This window comes from Myotis brandtii, unplaced genomic scaffold, assembly GCF_000412655.1.
Source record: "Myotis brandtii unplaced genomic scaffold, ASM41265v1 scaffold157, whole genome shotgun sequence".
NCBI classification, from domain to species: Eukaryota; Metazoa; Chordata; class Mammalia; order Chiroptera; family Vespertilionidae; genus Myotis; species Myotis brandtii.
This window is the reverse complement of record NW_005355708.1, coordinates 6,013,942-6,040,055: the sequence shown is the minus strand read 5'-3', so window position 1 is coordinate 6,040,055 and position 26,114 is coordinate 6,013,942. Positions and strand designations below refer to the sequence as shown.

General features: G+C 40.6%; 1 protein-coding gene across 1 annotated transcript in view; it reads right to left on the bottom strand.

Annotated features, from left to right (window-relative positions):
* Window positions 1-462: 462 nt before the first annotated feature.
* KPNB1 (karyopherin (importin) beta 1) overlaps window positions 463-26,114 on the bottom strand; it is a 26,236-nt gene continuing 584 nt past the window's right edge. Inside the window, exons 3-23 of the mRNA XM_005861923.2 lie at window positions 24,027-24,209; window positions 19,219-19,419; window positions 18,145-18,297; window positions 15,832-15,891; window positions 15,010-15,099; window positions 14,551-14,661; window positions 13,696-13,797; window positions 11,510-11,734; window positions 10,450-10,618; window positions 10,387-10,409; window positions 9,494-9,624; window positions 8,515-8,662; window positions 7,845-7,916; window positions 5,805-5,949; window positions 4,622-4,704; window positions 3,549-3,656; window positions 3,056-3,199; window positions 2,835-2,940; window positions 2,132-2,246; window positions 1,324-1,485; window positions 463-605 (exon numbers count right to left, since the gene is read on the bottom strand). Of these exons, the coding sequence (XP_005861985.1) occupies window position 605; window positions 1,324-1,485; window positions 2,132-2,246; window positions 2,835-2,940; window positions 3,056-3,199; window positions 3,549-3,656; window positions 4,622-4,704; window positions 5,805-5,949; window positions 7,845-7,916; window positions 8,515-8,662; window positions 9,494-9,624; window positions 10,387-10,409; window positions 10,450-10,618; window positions 11,510-11,734; window positions 13,696-13,797; window positions 14,551-14,661; window positions 15,010-15,099; window positions 15,832-15,891; window positions 18,145-18,297; window positions 19,219-19,419; window positions 24,027-24,209 (2,532 nt within the window). The 3' untranslated portion in view covers window positions 463-604. The remainder of the gene's footprint in view (window positions 606-1,323; window positions 1,486-2,131; window positions 2,247-2,834; window positions 2,941-3,055; window positions 3,200-3,548; window positions 3,657-4,621; window positions 4,705-5,804; window positions 5,950-7,844; window positions 7,917-8,514; window positions 8,663-9,493; window positions 9,625-10,386; window positions 10,410-10,449; window positions 10,619-11,509; window positions 11,735-13,695; window positions 13,798-14,550; window positions 14,662-15,009; window positions 15,100-15,831; window positions 15,892-18,144; window positions 18,298-19,218; window positions 19,420-24,026; window positions 24,210-26,114) is intronic.

Genomic DNA, 26,114 nt, shown 5'->3' with positions numbered 1-26,114 from the left:
GCAATGACTTGAAGTTGAGAATGTGGATACCGCCTCACTCACACACACTCATTCTCAGACTGTAAAGAATCCCTCGCCCTCCTTTTAGCCGGCACATACAGTACCGTATGGCAAAGGTACACCAAAGGTGGGCTCGAGACCCAGGCTCCATCTTTCTTATCAGTAGCAAAGGCCAGGCTGCCTTTTACAACAAAGCACCACAGCTGAACCCAGTTCCTCCTCCTCCTCCTCCTCCTCTCGCAAACTAGTCATTCCACTCACTCAACACCGGCCAAAAGACAGAAAGGCTAGTTCTAGCCTCTCCTGGGAAGAGACAGCTTTCTTTTGTAAGTAAGTAAATCCATCGGTATTCTCTCTTCCAAGATGGCCGACGTTATGGTTTTCTACGAAGTCAGTGCTTACTTAGCTCACTAACAGCACTGCTGTTGGCGGCTGCGGCTGCTGCTGTGACAGGATTTTCAATGTGGTGTGTTTTCAAGCCTCACTCACTCATCCTTTCATTCCCAAACATTCAGCATCCGTGCACACTCCTCACTTCCGGGTTTTTCAAAAGATTGGAGATTTCCAGTGGGGGTCTCAGGTTATCATCCCAATGGTAACAAGATCTAAAAATAGATGGAAAAAAGGTCAATCTTTGAGATCACATACAGCTGGTAGAGCCAAACACCTCTGATTCCTACAATTAAGTGCTCAGAGGCCAGAAATGAATTTGTCAACTTTTCAAGGACTGATTATTTTTCTTGCCTTCCTATGTGCCATTTATTGGCACATCCGAAGGTGGAAGGGAAAGTAAAAAGATAAAATTCAAAATAGCCATTTTTACTGAGATCTGTAAAGTAAAATAACTGAGTATGTGAGAGAAAAATAAATTAAAACTACATTGCCAAGCAGGGGTCAGACAACTCTGACTTTGGATATCTTCCGTAGAGCTAAGCGCTAAGCAATGTCTAAAAGCACAGCAGTCAAGAAAGAAAAGGGCATGGGGAAGGGAATAGAGAGTAGAAAAGAGAATTAGGGGAAATGCCATTATTGAGGACTTTATTAAGGCCCAAAATGTGGGCACTTCAGTGAATTCTAGTTATAAAAGTTCTGTTCTTCATCACCACGAGGAATCAAATATTTGGCTCAAGGGAAGATTGAGGTTGTCTGACCCTTCCACTAGTACAAAGCTTAGGAACAAAGGCCCAGCTCAGACGCACTTATATGGCAAACAGTACAAAACAAAATACCAAATGAAAGGAAGTCTTTGTCAGAACAATCTAAATAAACGCTCCTCCTTCCCAAGAAAGTACAAGAAAGAGGGCAGTAAAGACAAGCTCTTACCAAGCTTGGTTCTTCAGTTTCCTCAGTTCTTTTGTTGCCCATGTAGCAAGGGTTTTTGCTTTGTTAGTCTTCGATCTCCGTCCTTCAGTTAACAGTTCATGGATCATTGGCCTAGCTTCTACTAATTTCAGGACATCCTTCCCAAATGCTGTACATAAGTCCCTGTGCAAAATAAACACACCGGAAAATGAGCTCCTGGCCTGATGTATTGAGCTCAGTAATTGTGTTAAGCCTCCGAAACCAGTGCTAAGGTAGCTATGGGTTTCTTCTATCATTTACTTTTTTAAACTGAAAGAAATCTTATAAATAGGTAAGTCTAACACCTGCCCTCAAAAGATGAAAAAATGAGGTCTAAAGAGGTAGAATGACTTACCAAAGTCAATCATCCCACCGCTATTTCATGGTAAAATCAGAACTAGAACCCAAGTCTTTGAGCTTCTCAAAACCAATGTTCTTTCTTTAAATGATGGTTCAGAAACCCTCAATTTGTTGACCAACATCAGAATATGGGATGGACATAGATCTAATGCTGCTTTTATACCTATTTCACTTCATAAGGAGTTTAGTGGGAAGAAATTAGAAATCTGGAGGGTCTGAAATGAAGCTAGTAGAGCTAATGTCTTAAATGAATTATTATTTGTGAGAACTCAAAACATGACACCATGGGTTCTATGAAAGAAATCTCCTCTGTACCAAAGTGGATAATTACCCTCTAGTCTACCCGCCTCCCCCAATTTTTTTTTTTAACATGTCCTCTCACTTTCCACCAGAAGCTAAACTCAGCTATTAGAAGCCAGGTATAACCTACCCTATCAGTCCAGCAGCACAAGCTACTACTCCGTCTGTGTGATCCTCATCCCCAGCAATGTGGTCAATGAAAGACAGAATAAATTCTACTCTGGGTTGTACGAGCATCACATCCGCTATAAAAGAAAGAGATGGTCTGATGAACTTGTCCCATATCTGGCAGGGCTATACCCCATTTCAAAATTTCCAAATACTCTAACCCCATCAGGCAGGTGTCAGGCTAGAGAACTAGTTGAATATAATTATACCAAATTATTCTTTCTCAGATTAACATGCCATTTCTCAAGTCAACAGAAAAAGCAGATATTCTTCTTCTATTAAGCTGATATAATACAGCAAAAACAAAGCCCATGATATCGAAGGGGTAAAAGACAAAAATCCCCCAATCACTCAATTCAGTTGCACAAGGAGGGCGTGTGTATCAACAACTGCCACTTAGGTTGGTGCAGATGCAATAGCCTTGCTGTATCCCATCCCTTGCAACGCTCAAGGAATGAGATAATGTAGCAAAGAAGGAGCAAAATAATGAAAGTCTGTATCTCCCCCCCACCTCACCAAAGCTCCTCTCTTCATAAGGGCACTGTTCCTCCTTCTCCCCTTCCTTAAGCAATAGGTACTAGTCTACAAGTAAGCTACAGAAGGAAAGACACAGCCCATCTGACTAAGTGCACCCTGGACTATGTAAGTTCGGTTGTATACTCAACGGTGTACGTTCTCCTGGTCTCCCTTCAATCCCTGGACAATTCCGGTATAGGCTTCCAAGCAGCTTTCCCTTAGTTCATTCAGATAATCCACCATGTCATAGTCTGACTGTAAGACACAAAGGAAAGAATTTCCATCATCTTGATCATTTTTAGTTATAGTATGTTTGTCAAAGTTCTACTCCTCTAATTGGGGCTGGACTGAAAGATAGCTTTAAGCTTACCTTGTCTACCTGGGCTTGGGAAGCCTGCTGAAGAGTATTCAATACAACCTCTAGGTATTTCTTAAACTCTCCACCAATAGCAAGGGCAATATCACCAAACACTGACAGAATCTGTGGCTTCACAGACCTGTGGACATTTTCATTCTGACAAGGAAAAATAACCAGGAAAAGCAAATTATTAAAAGTCACAATTTGTTCTACCCAAGACAAAAACTCTTAAAAAAAAAAAAAAAAGCAACTTAATATGCTGGGTGTATACACACAACTTAACAATGGTTACCTCTGGATAGAGGGATTCTATAGTTACTTTCCTTGGCATTGTACTGGTTTTCCTCTCCAAGTTCCATGCTTTCCTTTAATTTTATAATCTGACTTTAGAATTGTCTTGTGAAAATGAGTAATTCCCTTCTTCATAAGCCCACAGCCACACTTCGGGGCCTGACGCCTCCCCGGAGGCTGGCGGACAGCTGTGTGTGGCAACTCACTCACTCACCCCCAAGTTTTCCAGCAGCAGCTGCATCACCTCGTCGCAGAAGGGCAGGATGCTGGACTGCAGCGCACGGCACAGGTCTCCCACCAAGCCCACTGCTGCCAAGCAAACCTGCAGAGGAGCAAGGAAATGATTTCCCAACAGAAAAGACTGCCTGCAGGGAGGGGTGAAGCACTGTTTACCTAGCTGCTGGTCCTTTAACACTTGAACCTAGAGTCAAAGAAAAAAAACATCCCCCCTCTCTGAGATTTGCTCATTTTAATGAATATGGCAGGAAGAGAACTAAGACTATCAGAGATATCACTAAGAAAAGACAATATTCACCAGGGATGGTGATGGTGGAGGTAGCTGGCTTAGGAAAAAAAACAGTACTGCTATTAGAGTACTACTCTATTTTAGGCAGCTAATATCCTGCTTCTCACTGACTACTTTTGTTCAGACACTCAGAGCAACAAATAAAATAGCTCAATACTTGGGTCGATACACAGGGAAGAACTACCTGCGCTACAGGAAACCGAGTTTGTACCAGAATGACTATTAGGTATAAATGAGAATATAAATGTATTATAATTGATCTTTGAATGATGTGGAGGTTGGGGTTCCAACCCAGGTACAGTCCAAAATCCACATATAACTTTTTCACAGCACTGGAGCGTGCTGCAATGACAACAGAAGGTGGCTATGAGGTAATTACGGTAATAGTTCTGTTGTAGTTAATGTCAAACAATTATGATTTAACACTGCCTCTTTATTTCTGTTTACATTTCTCTTGATTGTCGCCATGTATGTTTGTGTATATAACTTTTGATAAAGTTTAACTCTTTATATTTATAACAGACATAATTTTGTGATAGTAAATGATAAAATAAATTAGTATCTACATGTATTTTATGCATTCATGACACAACTAATTTTCTTTTAATTTTTCAACATTTCTAGGCTATGTGATCCATGTCTGCAAGTTTTTTCAAACTGTTGCAAATCTCCAAAAAAAATTTCCAACGTATTAAAATGTCTGCATACAAGTAGACCTGAGCAGTTCAAAGGTCAACTATATTTTGAAATGTATAGCCTACCTGGTACTCAGCATAGTTTTTCAATCCAATGCCCAGGAAGGGTTTAAAGGCCTCCATGTACTTTAGGAATTCACCACCCAACACTGTAAAGAAACAAACTATTACCACCACAGGATATCACAGAAGTGAGCAAAAATAACCATGCTAGCAGTCCCAAACTCACCAGGTTGGGTGAGTTCATTACCGACTATCATTAAGACATTAAGGCTGCCTCAGACAAACCAAATTTTAACTGCTGGAAGGGCCTGACTCCACGCCACATGGCCAGAGTAGGATTTCACTCTGGCTCAAACAACCAAGTGGTAGGGCCTCCTAGGAATGTCAAGGTTAATTTGAATTGGCTGAGCTAGCAATACTGCCTCTTCATCTGATTATAACATGTCCTCTTGGAAGCCAGCTTACAACTGGGTCCCTAGGCAATTCCATTAAGGACTTACTTAAGCCAGTCAGGACAAGCAGACTGGGATGCATATCCAAATCAGCCACTCCAGGAGCCAAAATGAACCGCTGTGCTCCGTTAGGGTGGTCCCATGATGCCAGACTAGCTAGACACATGCTCTTTAAGCTAGAAATAGGTCTGGTCCTCAGGGGAGTGGTTCTCAGGTACAGGCATCGCCGGAAGAAGCATTCCAGGTTTCTAAACTGCTCTTTAATGTATTTTTAATGACCCTTCAAAGAGTCTTAAGTCTGATGTGGCTTCTCCTACTAAGTCATGTAACAACCAGAAATTCCAAGAACTCACTCATTGTTTTGTTCCATCCCATACCAGGCACTATGATGTGTCAACCCGAGTCCAAAGCATTACAACCCAAACCAAGAGGTAACAAGTTCCAGGAAAGAAAATAGAAACCTTTGCTTCCTCTATCCTTGATAGGAGCCAAACCTCAATAATCAAGTAGACTTTCAGGGAGAAAAGAAACCCGATACACATTAGGAAGATGATAACAGTTTCCCCCCAAAAGGTTGCCAATCTGATTTGCAAACTGGCTCCCCATTTACTTCAAGGAGATTAAGTGGCAAGGCAGTCATGCACAATTTTACAATCACATTCAATTTAACTTGAACTGACTCATGCCGCAGTAAATGAGAAAACAGAACTACGCTTTCCACAGTAAAAAATTCTTCATGGCATCGTAGCTCTTGCATTCTAAAAACATTCCCTGCCTGATGTCTGCTCACTGACCTTCCACTAGTGTGCTAACTGCCATTAGGGCATCCTCTTGTACTCCCCCTGATGCAGCCGTGCTTTGGAACATCCTTAACAGGGAAGCCATGACGACATCAGAGATCTGCAAAGCATCTTGATGTTGCACTTTCCGGAGAACATTCTGTGAAATGAACAAGAGTTCAGGATCTGTTGATTCCAAACCCTCCAATCAGAACACTATACTTAAAAAAAAAACAACACAATTAAGTCCCTTGAAATTTTTTCTTAAAAAAGCCAAATATACTGTCCTGGCTGGCATGGTTCAATGGTTAGAGCGTCAGCCTGCATACCAGAGGGTTGTAGGTTCACTCCCCGCCCGTAGGTGGGGCACGTGTGGGAGACAGCCAGTCAAATAGATGTTTCTCTCTCTCTCCCCACCCACCCCCTCCGTTTCTTCCCACTCTCTCTGAAAAAGCAATGTAAAAAATATCCTTAGGTCAGGATAAATATAAAAGGCCAAAAACACCTTTTATGCTCAAATGTTTTGTCAGTGCAAATCACTTGCAAAGTACATTCTAATATCCCTTCTATTTCCCAATTCAGAACACACACGATGATCTTCCATGGTGCATAAAACCAACTCTTTATGTCTGACAAACCCATCAGCAGCTTCCATATTCCAGTCTTATTACTTCTGCTTTAAAGAACATATCATATATACTGAGTGGCCAGATTATTATGACCACCCCATCAGTACAATGAAGTGAATTAGTTATGCAAATAATAATAATAATAAAACCTTGAGAGTATTTGCTTAGGAAGTTTTCAATATTCAATATTTTTGGAAGTGTCAATGAAGTACTGATGGGGTGGTCATAATAATCTGGCCACTCAGTGTAGTTCTTATTCATAAAACAACAATAATAACAACCCTTCATATATCCTAATGGTCAAGATAACGGTCAAGAAACAGTCTTGATAAAATGAAGCCAACCTGCCTTTTCCTAATTTAATATTCCGCCAACTTCCCTCCCTTAACCTTTAATTTGTTTCAACTAATGTTACTAAATAATTCCTGTACTTGTCTGATGAATAAGGAAACACCTCTTAACAGTCATGCTTTAAGTTTGGCCCAGCCAGCATGGCTCAGTGATTGAGCATCAACCTATGAACCAGGAGGTCACGGTTCGATTCCCAGTCAGGGCACAGGCCTGGGTTACAGGCTCAAACCCCAGTGCAGGGCATACAGGAGGCAGCCGATCAGTGATTCCCTTTCATCATTGTATTTCTACCTCTCTCTCTCCCTCTCCCTTCCTCTCTGTAACCAATAAAAATATATTTTAAAAACATTAAGTTTGGAGTAAGAGAAGTAAGGTTACCTAGTAAGCATCACTCAATACTAAAATCTAGTGCCCACCTAAGGATCGGGCAAGTTCCAGGGTTTTCCTGTTCTTTAGTAAAAAACCCTCAGCCACTGCATGACTTGTCATGAGGAGTGACATTTGAATTATCCCGGCTTTTCAGAAAACGGCTACTGCCAACACTAGGTATTAACTCAAGGTATGATGGTAGAGACTCAAGGCTTTATTTTTAGCTGGGTGAATTACAGCTGGGAACCAAATCTACTGGACTACACTGGGACAACCAATGAAAACCAAAGACTAAAAGTTGCGCCGACGCTAAACAGCTGTAAAGAAGCATTCTTATCAGTCTGTTGAGATTTTTGCTTTCAGGTGTATCCTGTTCAACTCAAATAACTCATAAATTCAAATAAACAAAAAACGCTGTATAGCAAGGAGGACCATCATAGCAAGGAGGACCATCATAGCAAGGAGGACCATCATAGCAAGGAGGACCATCATAGCAAGGAGGAGCAGTTTTCTTCCCGACAGTGTGCAGAAGACAAATGCCTTCTTGATGGAGAGAGACAGGAAAATGAAAAACTATTCTGCCAATCCTTCAGAGAAGTTTCTCATAAGCATCACCTGCACCATTTCAGAGTTCAGGGTGCACATAACCCTGTTATCCTGGGATATGATTCTCTTCCCTGGAGAGTGCGACAGGCCACCATCATACCTGAAGAGTTGCGCAGAGTAAAGACTGAAGGTCATTGAACTGGATCCTGTCCGATGTGCTCTGGATATGTGACTACAAGGAAAAGAAGATTATCATGCTCTGAATAGATACTTTTTAAAGAGGCTCTACGGTCCCTCAATGTTTCCATTTTTGCTGGGTTTGCCAGGACCATTAAATAAGCTTTACTGATGCTAATGTAGGAAAGTAAGTAAAATGTAACCCATGTGCCCTGGGGTCAGTAACTCAGTTGTTTAAAGCAGCTGTCTCCAACCGGTGGTCGGCGGACCACCAGTCCGTGAGGTCCAAAAGGTTGGCAACTGCTGAGTTAGAGCATTCTCCCGATACTCCAAGGTTGTGGGTTTGATTCCAGGTCAGGGCACTTACAAGAAGGAACCAATGAATACATAAGTGGAACAATAATTTGATATTTCTTTCTCTCTCCCACAAACCAATCAATAAAAACAAACAACAAAAAACACCCCACACACATTTATGAGTAAACTGTGACAAGCAATGCAAACTTTAAATTACAACACTTCTTTGCATAAGCATTATATCTTCCTGAGAAAATATATACTTAACACCGAAAGAAAGAACAGCCTTGAAAGCAAAGCTGTGTTAGAAGTACTGCACCCTTTCTGCCAACAGCCAGGAACGCCCTAAGTCTCACCTCCATCTGAAGTACTTGTTGAAGTCGCTCCATGATGACTAGAATAGTTTTCTGAACTGCAGGGTAACAATCCTTGACACTGTTTTTCACAATTTCCATCAGAGATTCATATGCAGAACTCCTCAGATTGTTCTGGTGTCCATCAGGTCTGCAAGCAAAAACCAGCAAAAATCATAAAGTCCCAACTGAGAAAGAACAGAGAAATTGGTATAATGTAAACATTGTTTCATCAAAAATAAGAAATCAGGCCCTGGCTGCTATGGCCCAGATGGTTGAGCGTCCTCCAGTGTACCAAAAGGTCACCGGTTCAATTCCCAGTCAGGGCACATACCTGGGTTACGGGTTCGATTCCTGGTCAGGGTGCATGTGGGAGGTGGCTAATGTTTCTCACACAAATGTTTGTTTCTCTCTCTCCTTTCCTCTCTAAAATCAGTAAAAATATATCTAAAAAATTAATAACATTTTGCCATTAAAGAACTCAGAAACTGATATGGTGGCATACCTATTTGAGTGTGGCAACAAAATACAGCCAGGAAATAAATTTTCAACCTTTGAGCCAATGACTGTGTTCATTATGGTCTCCAGACCTGGTTAAACTACTGAATGGCCTTTTTTGGAAATAGGCTATAATTATAAGAAAAAGTTAGATAAATATGATGAAGAACCTATGTGGACAATTAAAGAGGTTGCCTGAGTAGCTAAGAAAAAGGCATCTAAAATTTCCTCATTAATCTATGAGATGCCTTTATATATAACTTTGAACAGAGAAGTGGAAATAAACAAGGTAAGCCTGAAGAACTTATATATAGCCCCCTTCCTTAATGGTTTCTTTTTCTTTTTATTCTCTCTCTTATTTAAACAAATAATCTACTATAGGATTCTTCTAATTCCTCCTATTATTATGTTTCTATGACTAGGTCAGACAACCCCCCACACAGAAGGCAGGAGTTGAATGCAGAGACACCTAATAAGAAGTTACCTGTCCATGGTCTCCAGGAGCTTCTGAACTATTAGTTCAAAAGAAGAAGACAAGCAATAGGTAGCTGGTTCTTCCTGATCATCAGCTACATCTTCAGCTTCATAAGCAGCTTCAGCCAGACTAGAGAAAGCCTTAAAACCAAAGAGAGTTAATACTGGTCCTGCAAAGAACCCTACCCTAGGATCACCTCATTTTCCCTTAAGATACCTTGGGCAGTGTTCCTCTCCAACTGATCTTAGAATATATCAATGCTAGTGAATTCTCAACTTTTTCGGTCAAGGTCATCTCAAAACAACATTTTATAGGGATCCTTAAAATTAAATGTTTACTTATTTATATATGTTTGTGCGGCCCAAAACTCTCTAAGCAGCAGAGTACTTTCATCTACCACAAATGCCTGCCACTTCTACTTCTAATCATAGAAAGGCTTTTAGCCCCCCCCATTTCCTTATTTGAACTTCCTCCCCCACACCCCCAAATGTCCCTAGTGAACTACATTCAGCCCATATTGACTCAGCACTTACACCGCCTACCTTCCTTTCCTCTTGTCCCCTTCTCAGCAATTGTACTTTTTGTAGCTAGCAACTCTCTACTTTAATCTAAATTTCTTCTCCCCAAGCAACTGAAGAAGAAAATGGAGTCCAGATAGTTTTCCCACTGGGTTAGCATGACTGTTTTAAATGGTTGAGGAACTGAACCAGTCACCATGAGTCAACAGCTCCTACTGGCTAATGCAGTTGACATCTCCCCCACATTTAATTGAAGAAATTAGAAAGGAGATGCTATTCAGAAAAAGCATTCCAGGGAGGCAGACCCATTTCTCTCCCACACCTCATATTTCCTTGCCAATGATTTAGCCAAGATCCTTATCTCACCAGGAAAAATTCCCTTACCCAGCACACATTTGAAGCCACTCAGCTTCATAAGCAGCTTCAGCCAGACTAGAGAAAGCCCACTGGGTTCAGCACTGAGGCCCTCGATCAGACACTGCAGCAGGGGAGTCAAGTAGACATCATTGATGGCAGCTTCAGGGAGCAGTTCACAAATTCTGCCCACAGTCCATGCAGTTGTATCTCGAACAACTACACTGGGGTCTTTCATTAATTCTATTAGGGTGGGCATAGCCTGAAAATACAATATAGTTATTAGCAAGGCAAAACAAAGATTAAAACTCATGTTGACTAATACCTCAGAAGAGGAAATTCTAATGGTTAGGTTTTAACTCAAAGCATCAAGATGGTTTTGTCATTTTAAAGACATGCTTGTCAAATATCCATAATATAATAAATAAAAGTAAGTAAAGGGAAAAGTCCTCTCTACACCAAATTCCAGTATACAGTTTTCTTCAGGATTTGGTGTGACTTTTCAGCAACAGTCCTTACTAAATTACTTAGGTTGAGATCCTAGGAAGCAGCTATGATGGCTATATTTGACTATATACTGAAAGGTTGAGTTCTCTACATATTAAACTCAATTATAATGGACTTCTATCATCTTAAATAGCAAAGTAAGTACAATATTTCCCTAAGAATTTTCATTACGTAAATGTCATTTTGTCCCAGGGACAGAACAGTCACATCGTTAAAAATTACAAAGAAATGTTTATGATACAGTATTAAGAGAAAAAAACAAGTTAAAAGATTATTTGCACAGTAAGATCTCCATCCAGTTGCACATAGTATATTCATACTGAAAATAAATATCAAGAGTTAGAATGTTATCCCTAGGCAAGGGAATTAGAGATGACTTGTTCATTTTGGCCTTTTCTGCATTTTTCAAGTCATGTCTTTTGTAAAAAAAAAAAAAAAAAAAAAAAAAAAAAGTTAAATATATTTTTTGAACATTCACAAAGAAATATGTTTTACCCTTCATTGGCAGCAAATAGCTATCTAGAAATAACTTTTGTGGGTGACTACTTACAGCTTTGTTTTTTAAAATAAAGGCACACTTTCAAGCAAATAATTTAAACAAACAATAAATATCTCATTTCCCACCCCAAAACTTCCTCAGCTTCACCTGTATAACTAGTGGTTTGAGCTGATTGGGCTCTGGTCCTTCCAAGATACAGCCAAAAGCCATCACTGCTGCATCCCGGTACCGCCAATCAGGGTTCTTGATGTGTTCTTTAATGAAGGGGAGGACATGGGGGACAAAGTCATCTTCACAGCAGGTGGCCAGAAGCATGATGCACACCCCGGCTGCTTTGCAGGGATTCCAGTCGTCGTCATCATCATTTTCATCCTGGAGAAAGAATGTAGCACTAGTTAAGGTTTTGCTTTAAAAAAAAAAAAAAAAAAAAGGAAAATCACTTTCATTCACAAGGTACTCTGGCTATTCCCAAATGTCATTAGAACTTAAGCTACGTGGATGAAAATAAAACAAAACCTTTATATTTTACTAAAGGCCTGGTGAATGGATTCATGCACTGGTGGGGTCCCTAGGCCTGGCATGTGGGGATCGGGCCGAAACCCGCTCTCCAACATCCCCCGAGGAGTCCCGGATTTCGAGAGGGTGGTTCTCGGGTGACCCATCCTGGAATCGGGCTCCCTCTTCTTTGGTTCCTGATGTATCACCTGAGAACCGCAGCTGCCAAGTCACTGCAGCTCAGCAGCTCCTGTGTTGAGCATCTGCCCCCTGGTGGTCAGTGTGTCATAGCTACCGGTCGGCCAGTCACTTAGGCTTTTATATATCTACTAGAGGCCCGGTGCACGGATTTGTGCACTGGGGTGGGGGTGGGGGAGTGGCGAGAGAAGGCACTCAGCCGGGCCTGTGTCCTCTCACAGTCCGGGACCCCTCGAGGGATATCTGCCTGCCAGGGGGATCGTGCTTAAGCCAGCAGTCAGACATCCTTCTCGCAGTCTGGGGCTCTCGCAGTCCGGGACCCCTGGCTCCTTATCGCCTGCCCACAATGGAGGTGGGAGAGGCTCCCGCTACCACTGCTGTGAACCCGGCTTCTTCCTGAGCAGCGCTCCCCCTGTGAGAGTGCAATGACCCCCAGGGGGCAGCTCCTGCATTGAGCGTCTGCTCCCTGGTGGTCAGAGTGCATCATAGCAACTGGTTGTTATGCAGTTCAGTCCATTTGCATATTATGGTTTTATTATATAGGATAGCTGCCCCCTGGTGGTCAGTGTGTGTCATAGCTACCGGTCGGCCAGTCGCTTAGGCTTTTATATATATAGATGCTCTTCCACAAAGATTCATCACAGCACAGACTTTGTTAAATAAGATCCAGGTGGAGGGAAGAGCCACTGGAGTATTACACAATGAGATGAACAAACTTCAACTACATCTAACAAGAAGAATGATCTCAGACTTACAGAGTAAAAGGCAGAACAAAAATGTATATGATTCTAGTTATATACATAGTTTAAGGTGCCTATGCAGTTTCAGATAATTACATACCTAAATAATGATTTGTTCCCAAACCAGGAAAGTACAACCAAAATATACAAAAGCAAAAATACTAAGGTCAAAAGATAAAAAATGGCAACTATAAAACTGAGAGATGAGATAAAGTTTTAAGGGAACACCTAGTCCATTTCAAACCAGACACATTTCCACATATCTTTTGAGATTGAAAGAGTCATGTACTTCCTCAAAACAAATTATACTCTTGTGTACAAAGACATTTTGCTGGAAGTTATAGCACTGCTGCCTCAGAGCACTAGCACTGCCAGCTCTTTGGTAACATTTTACATGCACCAGAAGAGATGAGGCAATAGAAACAATTTTCCAAAACACCTCACCAAGGAAAACTATAAGGCATAAATTCAAAAGGGAATGATTGCAACCAAGATACACTTCATATAAAAGAGTTTCTATATTTACTCATTAGATCCACTTCTTCATGAAGTCTCATTACTTGTATTTGAGTGGCTTAAAACTTGCACCTCTATCTTCCCAACCTTTCTTCACCATAACATTTGTAGCTCAAGTCTCTTCTGCTAGTTTGAACAACGTAGCACTCAGGAAATCAGAGCAGTATGTGGTTCATTCCTGCTCAAAACTGCAAAGTTCTCCTTTACAAACAACTCAGAGCCTAGAGGATCTTATAGATCCAGCTCAGCAGTTCCCGAGTCATCTATATCAGAATATCAACCAGTTGAAGAGTTGCTGAATTCTTTCTTGGAAACTGTTCCACAGCAAACCAACCCATAACAAGGTTTCATCACTTACCTGGCTAGAATTGGAAGGTAACTCACCTGTTTAGTTAGTGTCTGTGTGAGGATTGGAACCAGGTACTGTAGTGCTCCCTTGGCATAAAACTTGCTGGTGTGCTCAGGGGGCCGTCCTTGTTCTGCTGCCTGAGGACAAACATAGAGCAAATTCTGGATGGCAACAAACAAGCTATGATACTAAGGCATACAATGAGAGCCGCCCAGGGATCTGTACAGAAATACATGGAACAAATGGTAACATTTGTTCTGATCTTTGAAGGCATTTATTTTTTGGTCTACTTCAATGAGATTCTTTTAGGCCTTAAAGGACCAAGGCAATCTTAAGAATTATGCTCTTTTTTCATAAGCTCAATTTATATTAACACAGTGTCATCTGTGACCTTAAGAATGCCAAAATAAGATTTGTGCTTTTTGAAGTACACGAAGACAATCAAGATGGGAAACAAAGATTCCAAGTGCAGAACTAACTCCTTTTTCCATATCTAATTTCTTCATTGAAGTTAGTAAACTATCGATTTCTACATCCCATACTTGCATTAGGACTTCCAAAAGGAAGTACTTTAGCACCAGATGTCACTTTGTTAAACTGTGATTGCCTGCTGCCCCCTTGTGGTCACAGTACTAAAATGAGTATTTATAATAAATCATGCCAGGCTGATTGGGGAAAACATGAGATGCCACATGATTGATCCGTCTCCCTCATAAGTGGCTTTGGCTAGCAGAAAGACAGCTGTACAAATGGAGATACCCACCAAGTCCAGTCAGAATAAAGCTTTCCCAGAGGAGAACAATCATACCCACAAAGGAGATAAATCCCCAAAGCCCAGTCAGAGTAACAGCTCTCCCCCCTAAACCAACTGTCTTGTCTCCCAGGCTCACCTCTGAAGCCTCAATGGCCAAATCCATTTCCTCATCACAGACATTGGACCAGAATTCTATCCCTTGTAGGGCCACTTCATCAATATCACTTTTCATTGCTTCAATTGTGATCTTAAGAGAAAAAACATGGCAACACAGGCCCCACATAAGTGCTGGTTCAACCCCCTCCTCTAACCACAGACATTCAACTTTCAAAAATGTAGATTTATAAAAGCTGTCTGAAGTGAAAGGTAGAAAAAGAAAACAGATTTTTAAAAATATACTCTTTTTACCAGCAGAAACAGCCAAGCTTTCTTGGCACACTACTAATGAACATAAACATAACACTGGAACTCAAGAAATTTGCTTGATTTAATAATTTCAAGTAAAAAATTATAGAAATGACAAAAAAAACCCAAATAAGAATGATGGGCTCTGCAATTAGCTACATGCTCAAACACATAAAATAGAAATACTTACTGCAAAAAGAGCAGGACCCATGTATGTCTCCATGTACTGATAATACAAGGACATTATTTTCACCAGATTCTGTAAGGCAGCCACTCGAACCTTTTACAAAGAGCAGATTAAATGGTTTACCATTTAGTTTAGTTAAAAAGGCAATTAGACAAAAGTAACTACTTCACTCAAATGGGTCAATAACCTAAAGGGTCAAGCTAGGTACATTTGGGTTATCATTCCTCCATGTAAGCCATAGCAGGACAAAACTCACTAATACCACTTAGACTAGATCAGTGGTTCTCAACCTTCTGGCCCTTTAAATACAGTTCCTCATGTTGTGACCCAACCATAAAATGATTTTCGTTGCTACTTCATAACTGTAATGTTGCTACTGTTATGAATCGTAATGTAAATATCTGATATGCAGGATGGTCTTAGGCAACCCCTGTGAAAGGGTCGTTCGACCACCAAAGGGGTCGCGACCCACAGGTTGAGAACCGCTGGACTAGATGTTACTTCAAGGGTCAAGATTAGGTTACAGCAACAGCAAAGCTGTTTCAATGGCTACACTGGAAAACAATCAATTAAAAAATTACTGCAATTAAGCAGCAAGGTGGATCAAAAACCATTTCTCCCCTAAACCCTTTCAAGATGTCAGCTTCTAATATGTCAACTTTCCAAGTCCTATTCTTTCCTTTTCTTTAATGTTGAAGAAAAATTCTTATTGGTCAAACCTTATTTCTGAAGTCACCTGATTCTCAACATTTCAAACTACAATGCTAGAGTTGGCATTTCCTAGGAAAGAAGACAAGACAGATAATTCAATGACCTCATACTTACCCTCGTATCTGGACACTGTGTGGCTTCACAAACCACCTGCATAATAAAGTGCCTTTCGGACTGCAGAAATAAAAGGGAATTAGAAGAGTATAAACCATACATATGAAAATTGCTAGGCTATTATTTCAAGAAAAACCTTACTCTCTCCGGAACCCACACAATCCTGGACCAATCAAGCAGCTTTACCTTGACACAGTAATAGCACTGTGAAGGCTATAGAGTTTGCCCCCAGTGTCTACTATATGACCTGCCCTCAAAGGAAGTCCCACCCTGGCTGGTTTGGCTCAGTGGTTGGAAGGGTTTCTGGTTCGATTCTTGGTCAAGGGCATTTACCTGGATTGCAGGTTTGATCCATGATGCGTGCAGGAGGCAACCATTAATCTCGCATTGATGTTACCCCCACCCCTCCATTCCACTCTCTAAAAAAATTCCTTGGGTGAGGATTAATAAAAACAAATAGCGCACCTACAGTAGGAAAATCTGTTTCTTTGTATTTAAAAATTAAGAGAATTCAAAACATCTGCTTTATTTCAGAGACAAAACTGGTTTCCTGAAAGGTGGCAAATCCACATCAAATGTGGCAAGATATAGAATAGAATAATGAATTTTGCTATTGTCCTAAATCATCTGAAATCTAAAAGGAAAACCCCTATTTTCTAAGCAATTAGAATTTCAGTTTGCTTTGGCCTTCTTTAGACCTCCCTTCTTTGTCCACTATAAGGCCAAGTAATGGCAAAAAGCCCAGTTAAAGTGCCAAAATATATACAAAAATACTTTTAGACCATATGATCTAGCAATTCCACTTCTGGATGTACATATAAAAGAACTGAAAGCAGGGTCTCAAAGATTTATATACACATACACCCATGTTGAGAGCAGCGTTATTCTCGATAGAAGGTGGAAGAAAGCTACCCAAATGTCTAGTGACAGATAAATGGATAAACAAAATGTGGTATATACATACAATGGACTATTATTTTTTCTGTTTTTATTGATTTTTAGAAAGGAAAGGAGAGGGAGAAGAGACAGCTAGAAACATCGATGTGATGTGAGAGCAGAACATCAATTGGCTGCCTCCTGCATGGCCCCTACTGGGGATCGAGCCAGAAACTCAGGCATGTGCCCTGACTGGGAATCAAACCAGCGACCTCTTGGTTCATGGGTCAACACTTCTGACACATGCTACAACATGCATGAACCCAAGACATTATATTAAGTGAAATAGAACAGTCACAAAAAGACAAATCAAATACTGTATGACCCACTTATATAAGCTATCTAGAGTAATCACAAAAACAGAAAGTTAAGTAATCATAGAAACAGAAAGTAGAAAGATTGTTGCCAGGAATAGGGAAGGGGAAAACAGGCATTGTTTAATGGATATAGTTTCAATTGCAAGATGAAAAAGTTCTGGAAATTGGTTGCAAAACAATGTGAATACACTTAACACTACTGAATTGTACACTTAAAAATGGGTAAGATGGTAAATGTTATGTTATTGTCTATTTTAACACAATTAAAAATAAGTAAATAATGAGAAAGTACTTTCAGGCAAAATAAACTTTGTTTATATATTAATTTTCAAAAGCACCTTCCTCAGGAGGTATGAAACAGTCCAATTTATTTTCTTTTTTAATCTTCACCCGAGGATGTTTTTTAAAAATTGATTTTATAGAGAAGAAGGGAAGGAGGGAAACACCAATGTGAGAGAAACATCGACTGGATCACACCCTAAGTGCCCCAACCTGGAATTGAACCCACCACCTTTTTGGTGCACAGGAGGATGCTCCAACCAAGCCACACTGGTCAGAACTGAAAAGCCCTAATTAAGGGGGTTGGGGGAGGGGATTCCCAAGTACACTTTGTACTGAAAAAAGGAAAATCCTAAGCTTAGAAATCCTTTAGGTCACATTATTCCCAAAGCCTGATGAAAAATGGCAAACACCTATTCCCTGGCCACCTCTCACAAACGTTAACTAGAAATGAATGCCTCTATCAACCCGGGACCTGGGAATCAACCTTGGAACCATTCTCATTCAAGAACTGCCTATTGTCATGTAAAAATTAGCAACCTTGTTGCCCAAACAGTGGAGTCCCACCCCAGCCTACTACTTCCCCATGTAATCCTTGTCCTACCCCATATTAGCAGCTGGTTTATGGGGGGCTTTCCCATACTGCCGGCAGTACTGGAATAAACACTCATATATGGTTTTAAAAAAAGGAATGCCTCTAAACAAAACAGTTCTTTCTAAATCATAAACTTAAAAAACTTTCATTTAACTCTAACTCTCACTTCTCACCCTTTGAACTTACCTCTTTGTCAAAGTTAGCTTTGGTGAACTCCAATGAGTTCAGGAGTGCGTTAGTAGCTGCTAGCTTCACATTATTACTAGGCTCTTCTTTCCTCATCCCCTGAATTATGGCAGTCAGAATCTCATTGGATTTATCTTGTAGCTGCTCTGGGTCCTGAAACGAGGAGAAGCGCAATAAATATAATAATGAACTCATGACTAATCAGCCGTCTTTTTAAGTGTAAAATCCACTTGAGTGAGGATAATGACTTTCTCTGATCTCTCGGCACACATTTCCATTTAGGGACAAAATATCCCAGGCAGCTGGTAGTCCTAAATTGATCCAAAACAAGTTGAACTCATCAACTTCATCTCTGACTTCTTAGCATGATTCTGGACATGAGGTAATAGTGTTTCCCCCGTTCTGTGCAAATGGAAATGGCAGTGTGATCCCTCCCCCTGCCCCCAGGTCACCTCTCCCAACTGAAGTATAGCTTCAGAACATCCGAGGGTCAAGAATCAATACCTAGGCACACATCTAGGGAATCTAAGCCCATGTCAAGTGCTAGGAGCTGCTTTGCTTCAAATCTGTGTATCAAAACAGACACTCCCCCAAAACACATACAAACCTCAGCCACCAAGGGTGGTAATTTCAGCAGCACCAACAGTCCTAGGAAGGCTGCATTTAATATACTGTGCTGTGGCTCCAATGACTAAACCAATTAAAAGAGCTGGCAAACTGTTTCTACAAACAGTCAATGAAAATGTAAAAGCACCCATGGTACACTGAGGATCATGAGAAAGGATCAGATCAGGATGCTCCAAATAAAGAATATCCTTAAAAGTCCAGAATCTATGTCTCTCCAAACACATGGAGTTTTTGACCCTCAAGTCTCTTAATTTTAGGACATGATTAACAATGTGAGGATATGCTAATTTAGGAGTCTAAATTAACAAATAAAGCAGTTCTACTTTCAAAACACTTTGCAGTAGCTTGGTTTTCTTTTTAATATGGTAAAGATCATCCTAATAAATGCACGTAACAACTAGATGAAATCATAGTTATGTACGTTAGATAACATGAGGCAGCACTTACGATATCTTGGCAAATGTAACCAATAGCTTCCAATGTCGACTCTTTCATGTACTCTGTGCTGTTGGGATTTGTGACATTGGCCACCAGCTGAGGAATGAGTTCTGGCCACTGGTTCACTGGGATCTCTGCACAAGCAATGCCAGCCACACACTGCGAGGCTGAACTAGGCCGGTAGGTTTCTGTGCCCAAAGTCTGCAAAACCTGCAAGCAACACACATACACCAAAAAACAAGATGAAAGATATTAATTTCTAATACTATTTAAACACCTCATATCCATCTCTGAGTTTTCTATAACACAAAAAAGTAGAAAATGGCATATACAGCATAAGTCAGTTGTCGGAAAAAGAAAAAAAAAAAAGCCAGCCTCAATACCAATCCCAGCACAATCAACATTGCCTCAGACCTCAGAAAAACAGCAACAAAAAACCCGACCCCTACTACCAATTGGAATTCTCCTAAGCCAGACAACTCATTTCAATGGTTCAACGTAGAAAAAAAAGCCGCACTTAGAAAAGAGATAGCATTAAAAGGCGAAAGAGATGACAAAATTAGTCTTCTATGTTCCTTGCCGGTATAATGGAAGGATGCTCACAGCTTTGTTTTGTGTAAAGGGTGGGATTTTAGGATGAAGGTAACTAACTCTGGGGCACTAAAGTGGATCTGATTCCTAATCTAACCTGATTCAAGGAAGAGATTTTCCCACTCATGAAATGTGGAACACACCTTCTGTCTTCTAGTCACTGACAATTTAGCACCCTGGGTGACTTTCATAGTAACATCATTAAATGCAGACATAAAGTTACTGATGTTACCAATACCTAAGAACCAATCCTTATTTAACTTCCAATTTGAAAGGATTTGATCTGTTTCCCCCCAAAATCAAAGAACTGTTCTCTCCACCATCAACAGGTACCAAGTACTAGTCAGATATGCCAATTAAAATGAAATCCACTTATCATTAAACATATCTTGTTTGAAATGGTATTCATACAAGCATTTATGTAATGGGTAAAGGCACATGTACAGACAAAGGCTGAAGCCACAATGGATCCAGGGTTAATTATTACCATGATCAACTTATTTAGTCAATGAACTAAGAATCACCAGTCCACTCAAAAGGCAAACAGTTAACTGTTCCTGGCATGAACACAGGACAAAGAGTAGCTGCCAATTATTCAGGCCAACTCTGCTGACTGGGTCAGGTCACTTAGTATCCTGCTTTGTAGCTAATAATAATGAACTCCCCCCAAATTTCCCCCTTATACAGTATACTCCCAACAGCTCTACCCAATAAACAAACAGTTCTGATTCTAAATAAAGGTTTTGCTCTCTAGGGCTACTAAAGCTAGAGTGCACTGTAACAGAACTGTATGTCAAAAGTCTAAGGGAGCCCTGACCGGTTTGGCTCAGTGGATAGAGCATCGGCCTGCGGACTAAAGGGTCCCAGGTTCGATTCCGGTCAAGGGCATGTACCTTGGTTGCGGGCACATCCCCCAGCCGGAGGGGTGCAGGAGGCAGCTGATCGATGTTTCTCTCTCATCATTGATGTTTCTAACTCTCTATCCCTCTCCCTTCCTCTCTGTAAAAAATCAATAAAATATATTTAAAAAAAAAAAAAGTCTAAGGGAAAGTCCAGCCGGATAGCTGAATTGATTAGACCGTCATCCCAATATGCCAAGGTTTTGGTTTGATCCCTGGTCAGGTCACATACAAGAATCAACCAATGAATGCATAAATAAGTGGAACAACAAAAATTGATGTTTCTCTCTCTCTCTAAAATAAATAAGAGAGTAGGAGGGGTAAAGATGAATTGTCCAAAATGGCAGGGGTTGAAGAGTCATTAACCCAAGTCTGACCAAGAGCTCCAGTCCAGGGTGCCTTTATACTATTATACTGCACCATCTCCTAGAACAGCGGTCGCCAACCTTTCGGACCTCACGGACCATCAGTGGTTCGTGGACCACCGGTTGGCGACCACTGTCCTGGAACATAAGTAGAGAGTACTGAACCCCATCTACCTTTACTTTTCTCCTTTTAAATTGCTTCAAGAATTGCTATTACTTCAGGTGATTTAGAGGCTACAAACATCCAACTCTGGAGTACTAAAAGTTATGTTTTAAAAAAACTAGGGTGACCCTAATGATAATAGGCAATAACCTGAAATAAGAAAAATAAGAAACTAGTTCTCAATTGTGTCCAAGACCCAGATTTCAAAAAATAACCACCAGCATTGAGAAAGCATTAATGACAAAAATGTGCTTCTTCTTTTCTTTTTTTTTTTTTACTTCAGAGAGGAAGGGAGAGGGAGAGAGAGAGAGAAACATCAATGATGAGAGAGAATCATTGATCAGTTGCCTCCTCCATGCCCCCTACTGGGGATCCAGCCCAGAAACCCGGGCATGTGCCCTGACCAGGAATGGAAATGTGACCTTCTGGTTCATAGGTCAACACTCAACCACACACAACCAGTGAGCCACACTGGCTGGGCAATAATTGCTATTTTTTTTTCTTCATGCACAAGGGCTCAACAAGTTCTTACTCAAATTTCAGAAAAACTTTTAAGTCAAGAGTGATGTTACAAAAAAATAAGTCAAGCCCTAGCCAGTTTGACTCAGTGGATAGAGGGTCGGCCGACACACTAAAGGGTGCCAGGTTTGATTCTGATCAAGGGCACATGCCCAAGTTGTGGGCTCGATCCCCAGTAGGGGGCAGTGCCAATCAATGATTCTCTCTCATTGATGTTTCTCTCCTTTTCTCTCTGAAATCAATAAAAATTTATTTTAAAAATAACAAATAAATAAGTCAGTTACAGTTCTAATCATGTCCTTTCTCAATTTGGGCGCTACAGTATAGGAATCAAGATTTGCAGTGATTGCCCTGACCGGTTTGGCTCAGTGGATAGAGTGTCAGCCTGCGGACTGAAGGGTCCCAGGTTCGATTCCAGTCAAGGGCATGTACCTTGGTTGTGGGCACATCCCCAGTAGGGGGTGTGCAGGAGGCAGCTGATCGATGTTTCTCTCTCATCGATCTTTCTAACTCTCTACCCCTCTCCCTTCCTCTCTGTAAAAAATCAATAAAATATATATATTTTTTAAAAGATTTGCAGTGATTGATGAAATAAACATTTATATCAAACTGAAGGGTGGATTAAAATGTTACTACATAAGCAGACCCAACGTACATAAAAATAGTTCTATATATTTCAAAGACTATACAAAATAAGTTGCCTTTCATAACTTAATTCCTTATCATGGATATATCTATGCCAGACTGGAGAAAGACATATATAACTAGGAAGAGAACTTACTGTGGAAAGGGGCGATAATTTACCTAATGCTGACACCTAGAACCAAGAAATGGCAAATATGACGTGCATAACCATACCTGCTCAAGTACACACACAAGAATCCCCCACCAGTTTTCCCTCAAATACCAAGGACCAATGATGCGTGACTTACTCACTCTGTGCCTTATATATGTAGGACAGTAAAAAAAAAAAGCTCCATTATTTTTTTTTTTTAAAGCAAAACACATCTGTCCATATATTCCAAATCTTTTGCTACATCTAAAAATATGAATTTCTAATACAACAATAAAAAGGTCACAAGAAGCCCTTGCTGGTTTGGCTCAGTGGATAGAGCGTTGGCCTCTGGACTCAGGGGTCCTGGGTTCAATTCCGATCAAGGGCACATGCCTGGGTTTCAGGCTCGATCCCCAGTAAAGGGTGTGCTGGAGGAAACCAATGATTCTCTCTCATCATTGATGTTTCTATCTCTCTCTCCCTCTCCCTTCCTCTCTGAAATCAATAAAAATATATATTAAAAAAAAAAAAAAGCCACAAGAACTCCATGATGCAGAATAACAAGGTACATTCAATTTTCCACAAAATCCATCAGCCTACTCTAAATGCCTTGATCAAGCCGAAACCGGTTTGGCTCAGTGGATAGAGCGTCGGCCTGCGGACTGAAGGGTCCCAGGTTCAATTCCGGTCAAGGGCATGTACCTGGGTTGCGGGCACATCCCCAGTGGGAGATGTGCAGGAGGCAGCTGATCGATGTTTCTCTCCCATCGATGTTTCTAACTATCTATCTCTCTCCCTTCCTCTCTGTAAAAAATCAATAAAATATATTTTTAAAAAAAAAATAAATAAATAAATGCCTTGATCAAAAGCCCGGTGTTTCTAAAGAAAGTTTTTCGTAATTTGCTAAATATTTGATCAAATCCCCATTAATGTCAATCTTGTTTCATAAATTCTCTGGGCTTCAATGGCCCAAGAAATGATTTAATTCACCTTCTGACTCCACATAGTAGCATGCCTAAGCCACCGAACAGCAAGAATTATCTACAGCAGAATTTCAACAAGAGCTGGGTGCTGGCTGACTAGAAGGACCACTTGGGAAGACAGGTTAAAAAATATCCCTGAGTCTCACACTCCAAATCAAAATTTCTGGAGGGAGCTTGAAAACATACTAACAAATTCCTTAAGTGATTTGGATAATCCAAGTTTGGGAACCATCAATTTGTATACTACAATTCTCCAGAGATTCTACAAATTCTGGCATCTACCTAAAGTTTCCCAAACTGCTGTAGTCTACCTCAGTTATCTTAAAAGAATTCCAATCCATTAATGGGAATGGACAAGCTGAAATGAGACAAATCAAATACCATTTTTATCTTCAAGTGAAGTTTAGGTACCAGAAACCTATTATACCATCAACTCTATCCCATGTAAATGATAAAAGAACTGACAAGAGATTTTTCTTGTTCCCTATGCTACATGACCAAAAAGAGACAAAAGTTACTTACATAATTCTTGACTTCCCGTCGAGCATTAGCATCAATTGCAAGCCACCTCTGCTGATATTGTGCCTTGATATCTGGATCTTTAGATGTCAAAGAGTTCTTGATTTGTAGACCTGCTGCAACTCTGGCAACTTGACTGTTTCCTGGATTTGCTAGCACTCTGGACAGTTCCACAAGGAAAGTGGGCTGTTAAGAAAGATGCATTGGTAAATGAATATATCTCTTGGGAATTCTGTCAATTGAGGATAGCTTATGAAGCATCAAAACACTGGGGAAAACTTAAATTTTTTTAGGACATATCATAATGCCTCAGAAAACTCCAAAATATCTACTTCAAGACTCCTGTAAAAATGTTACATTAAGGAAGTCATCTATCTACTCACGCAGCCTCAGCATTTAACAAGTTACAGATTTTCCTATTAACATCATTCTTAGTGCCCAAATCTTCACATTAGATCCCCCAGAATTAAAGCAAGTTTGACAATTTCGTAGTCAGAAGATTTTTTTTAATGTACCTACAACAGTGCCTGTTACTCAATACTTATTTGTTGAATAAATGAATATGTTATGACAGGGTAAAAAGTAAAAATTTTTTCTAACTTAAAAAAAAAACCAACCACCTTAGTCCAAATGGAATGACACTCACGAGTGGCTTTTGATCTCATAGAAGCAGGTAATCTTGTACGAGTGTGTATTACTTATAAACCTAAAACAGACTTAGGAAACAAGCCCTCTATTTTAGTTGTGAGTGTTCGTCAAGTGGGGAACAATGATAGGGGGGGAAATGACAAATACTTAGAAATTGTCATGGTAAACCTGTCAAAGCAAATGACTTTATATTTAATAGCCAACAGTTAACACACTAACGGCTCCTATACACTTTGGACTTGAGCTGTCCACTAAACACAGTGGATTCCCAAAAAGCACACTCAATCTTTTCTAAAACAGAGCCCCAAAACTACTCCCTTTGTTTTTCAAAAAATGTAACACACAGTCCTTTACCCTGCAAAAAGCTCTGTCCAAAAGCTTTTCTTTCCCTGAAAAGTTAACAGGAAAAACCAAAAGCAGAGAGTTTCTTACCACCAACAAGTTCTGCAATCACAGAAGACAACTCTTTAAATTATTTTATTAACTACATGCTACTAAATAATGCTAGCAATTACATAAGAGGCTTCTTGCAAAATAGCAAAAGCAGGAACAGAAATATACTCCACATGGAAATACTATCAATCTATACCAGCGGAAAAAAAAATCTTTTCTATGGAAAGTTAAGGATAGAAAAGTAGTAATGAAACCTATCACATATAAGGGCAAAAAAAAAAAATCACTCAAGAGCAGTTTGTATAAAATAGGCCTTTTCACTATTTTCTCCTTACATGATTTGTCTAACTAATGCAAATAAATACATTTGGTTAGTGTTATTTAGACGTATTATCTATTACCTTTCAAAGATGTCAAGTATGAGACACCTTCCCCTTTGCTCTCCATTCCAACAGGAGAGGGACACCAAAGAGAAACACGACCCGCACGGGCTATTTCAACCAATCCACCCCACATTTTTATGCAGAAGTCCAGACTCTAGGGGACTTATCGTCATTTTTCCTGTACCCCTTAAATGTGAAGTTATGAAAAACGAGGAACTTTCCTCTGATTTCATCTGGAAACAGGCCCCATCTTAAGGGTGAGCCTCACAGCCTGCTGTCTGGATACACATTCTCTACTCATCGAATTAAAAACACACACACACACACAAAAAAAAAAAAAACTGGGAAAGGAATAATCAGGCAGGTAAGGGAAAATATTGCCCGGAAAGGGTCAACAGGCATTCGGGTGCCAGACCGGTCTCTGAGGACACACACCAAGGGAGAGAGGAAAGGGGAGAGCTCGGAGAAGTGGGTGCAGAGAAGCACCGGGGCCACGGGGCAGGAAGAAGCCGGCCCGGGTCAGAACTGGGCGGGCAGCTGGGCCCGGAGCCTCCACATGGCCCCTAGGCCCGGCTCCCCCACCCCCACCCTTGCTGAACACGCAGCGCGGCGCAACCGAACTTCGCTTCCCTCCCTCTTTCTCCCTCCCGCTGCACCGCCGCCCTCC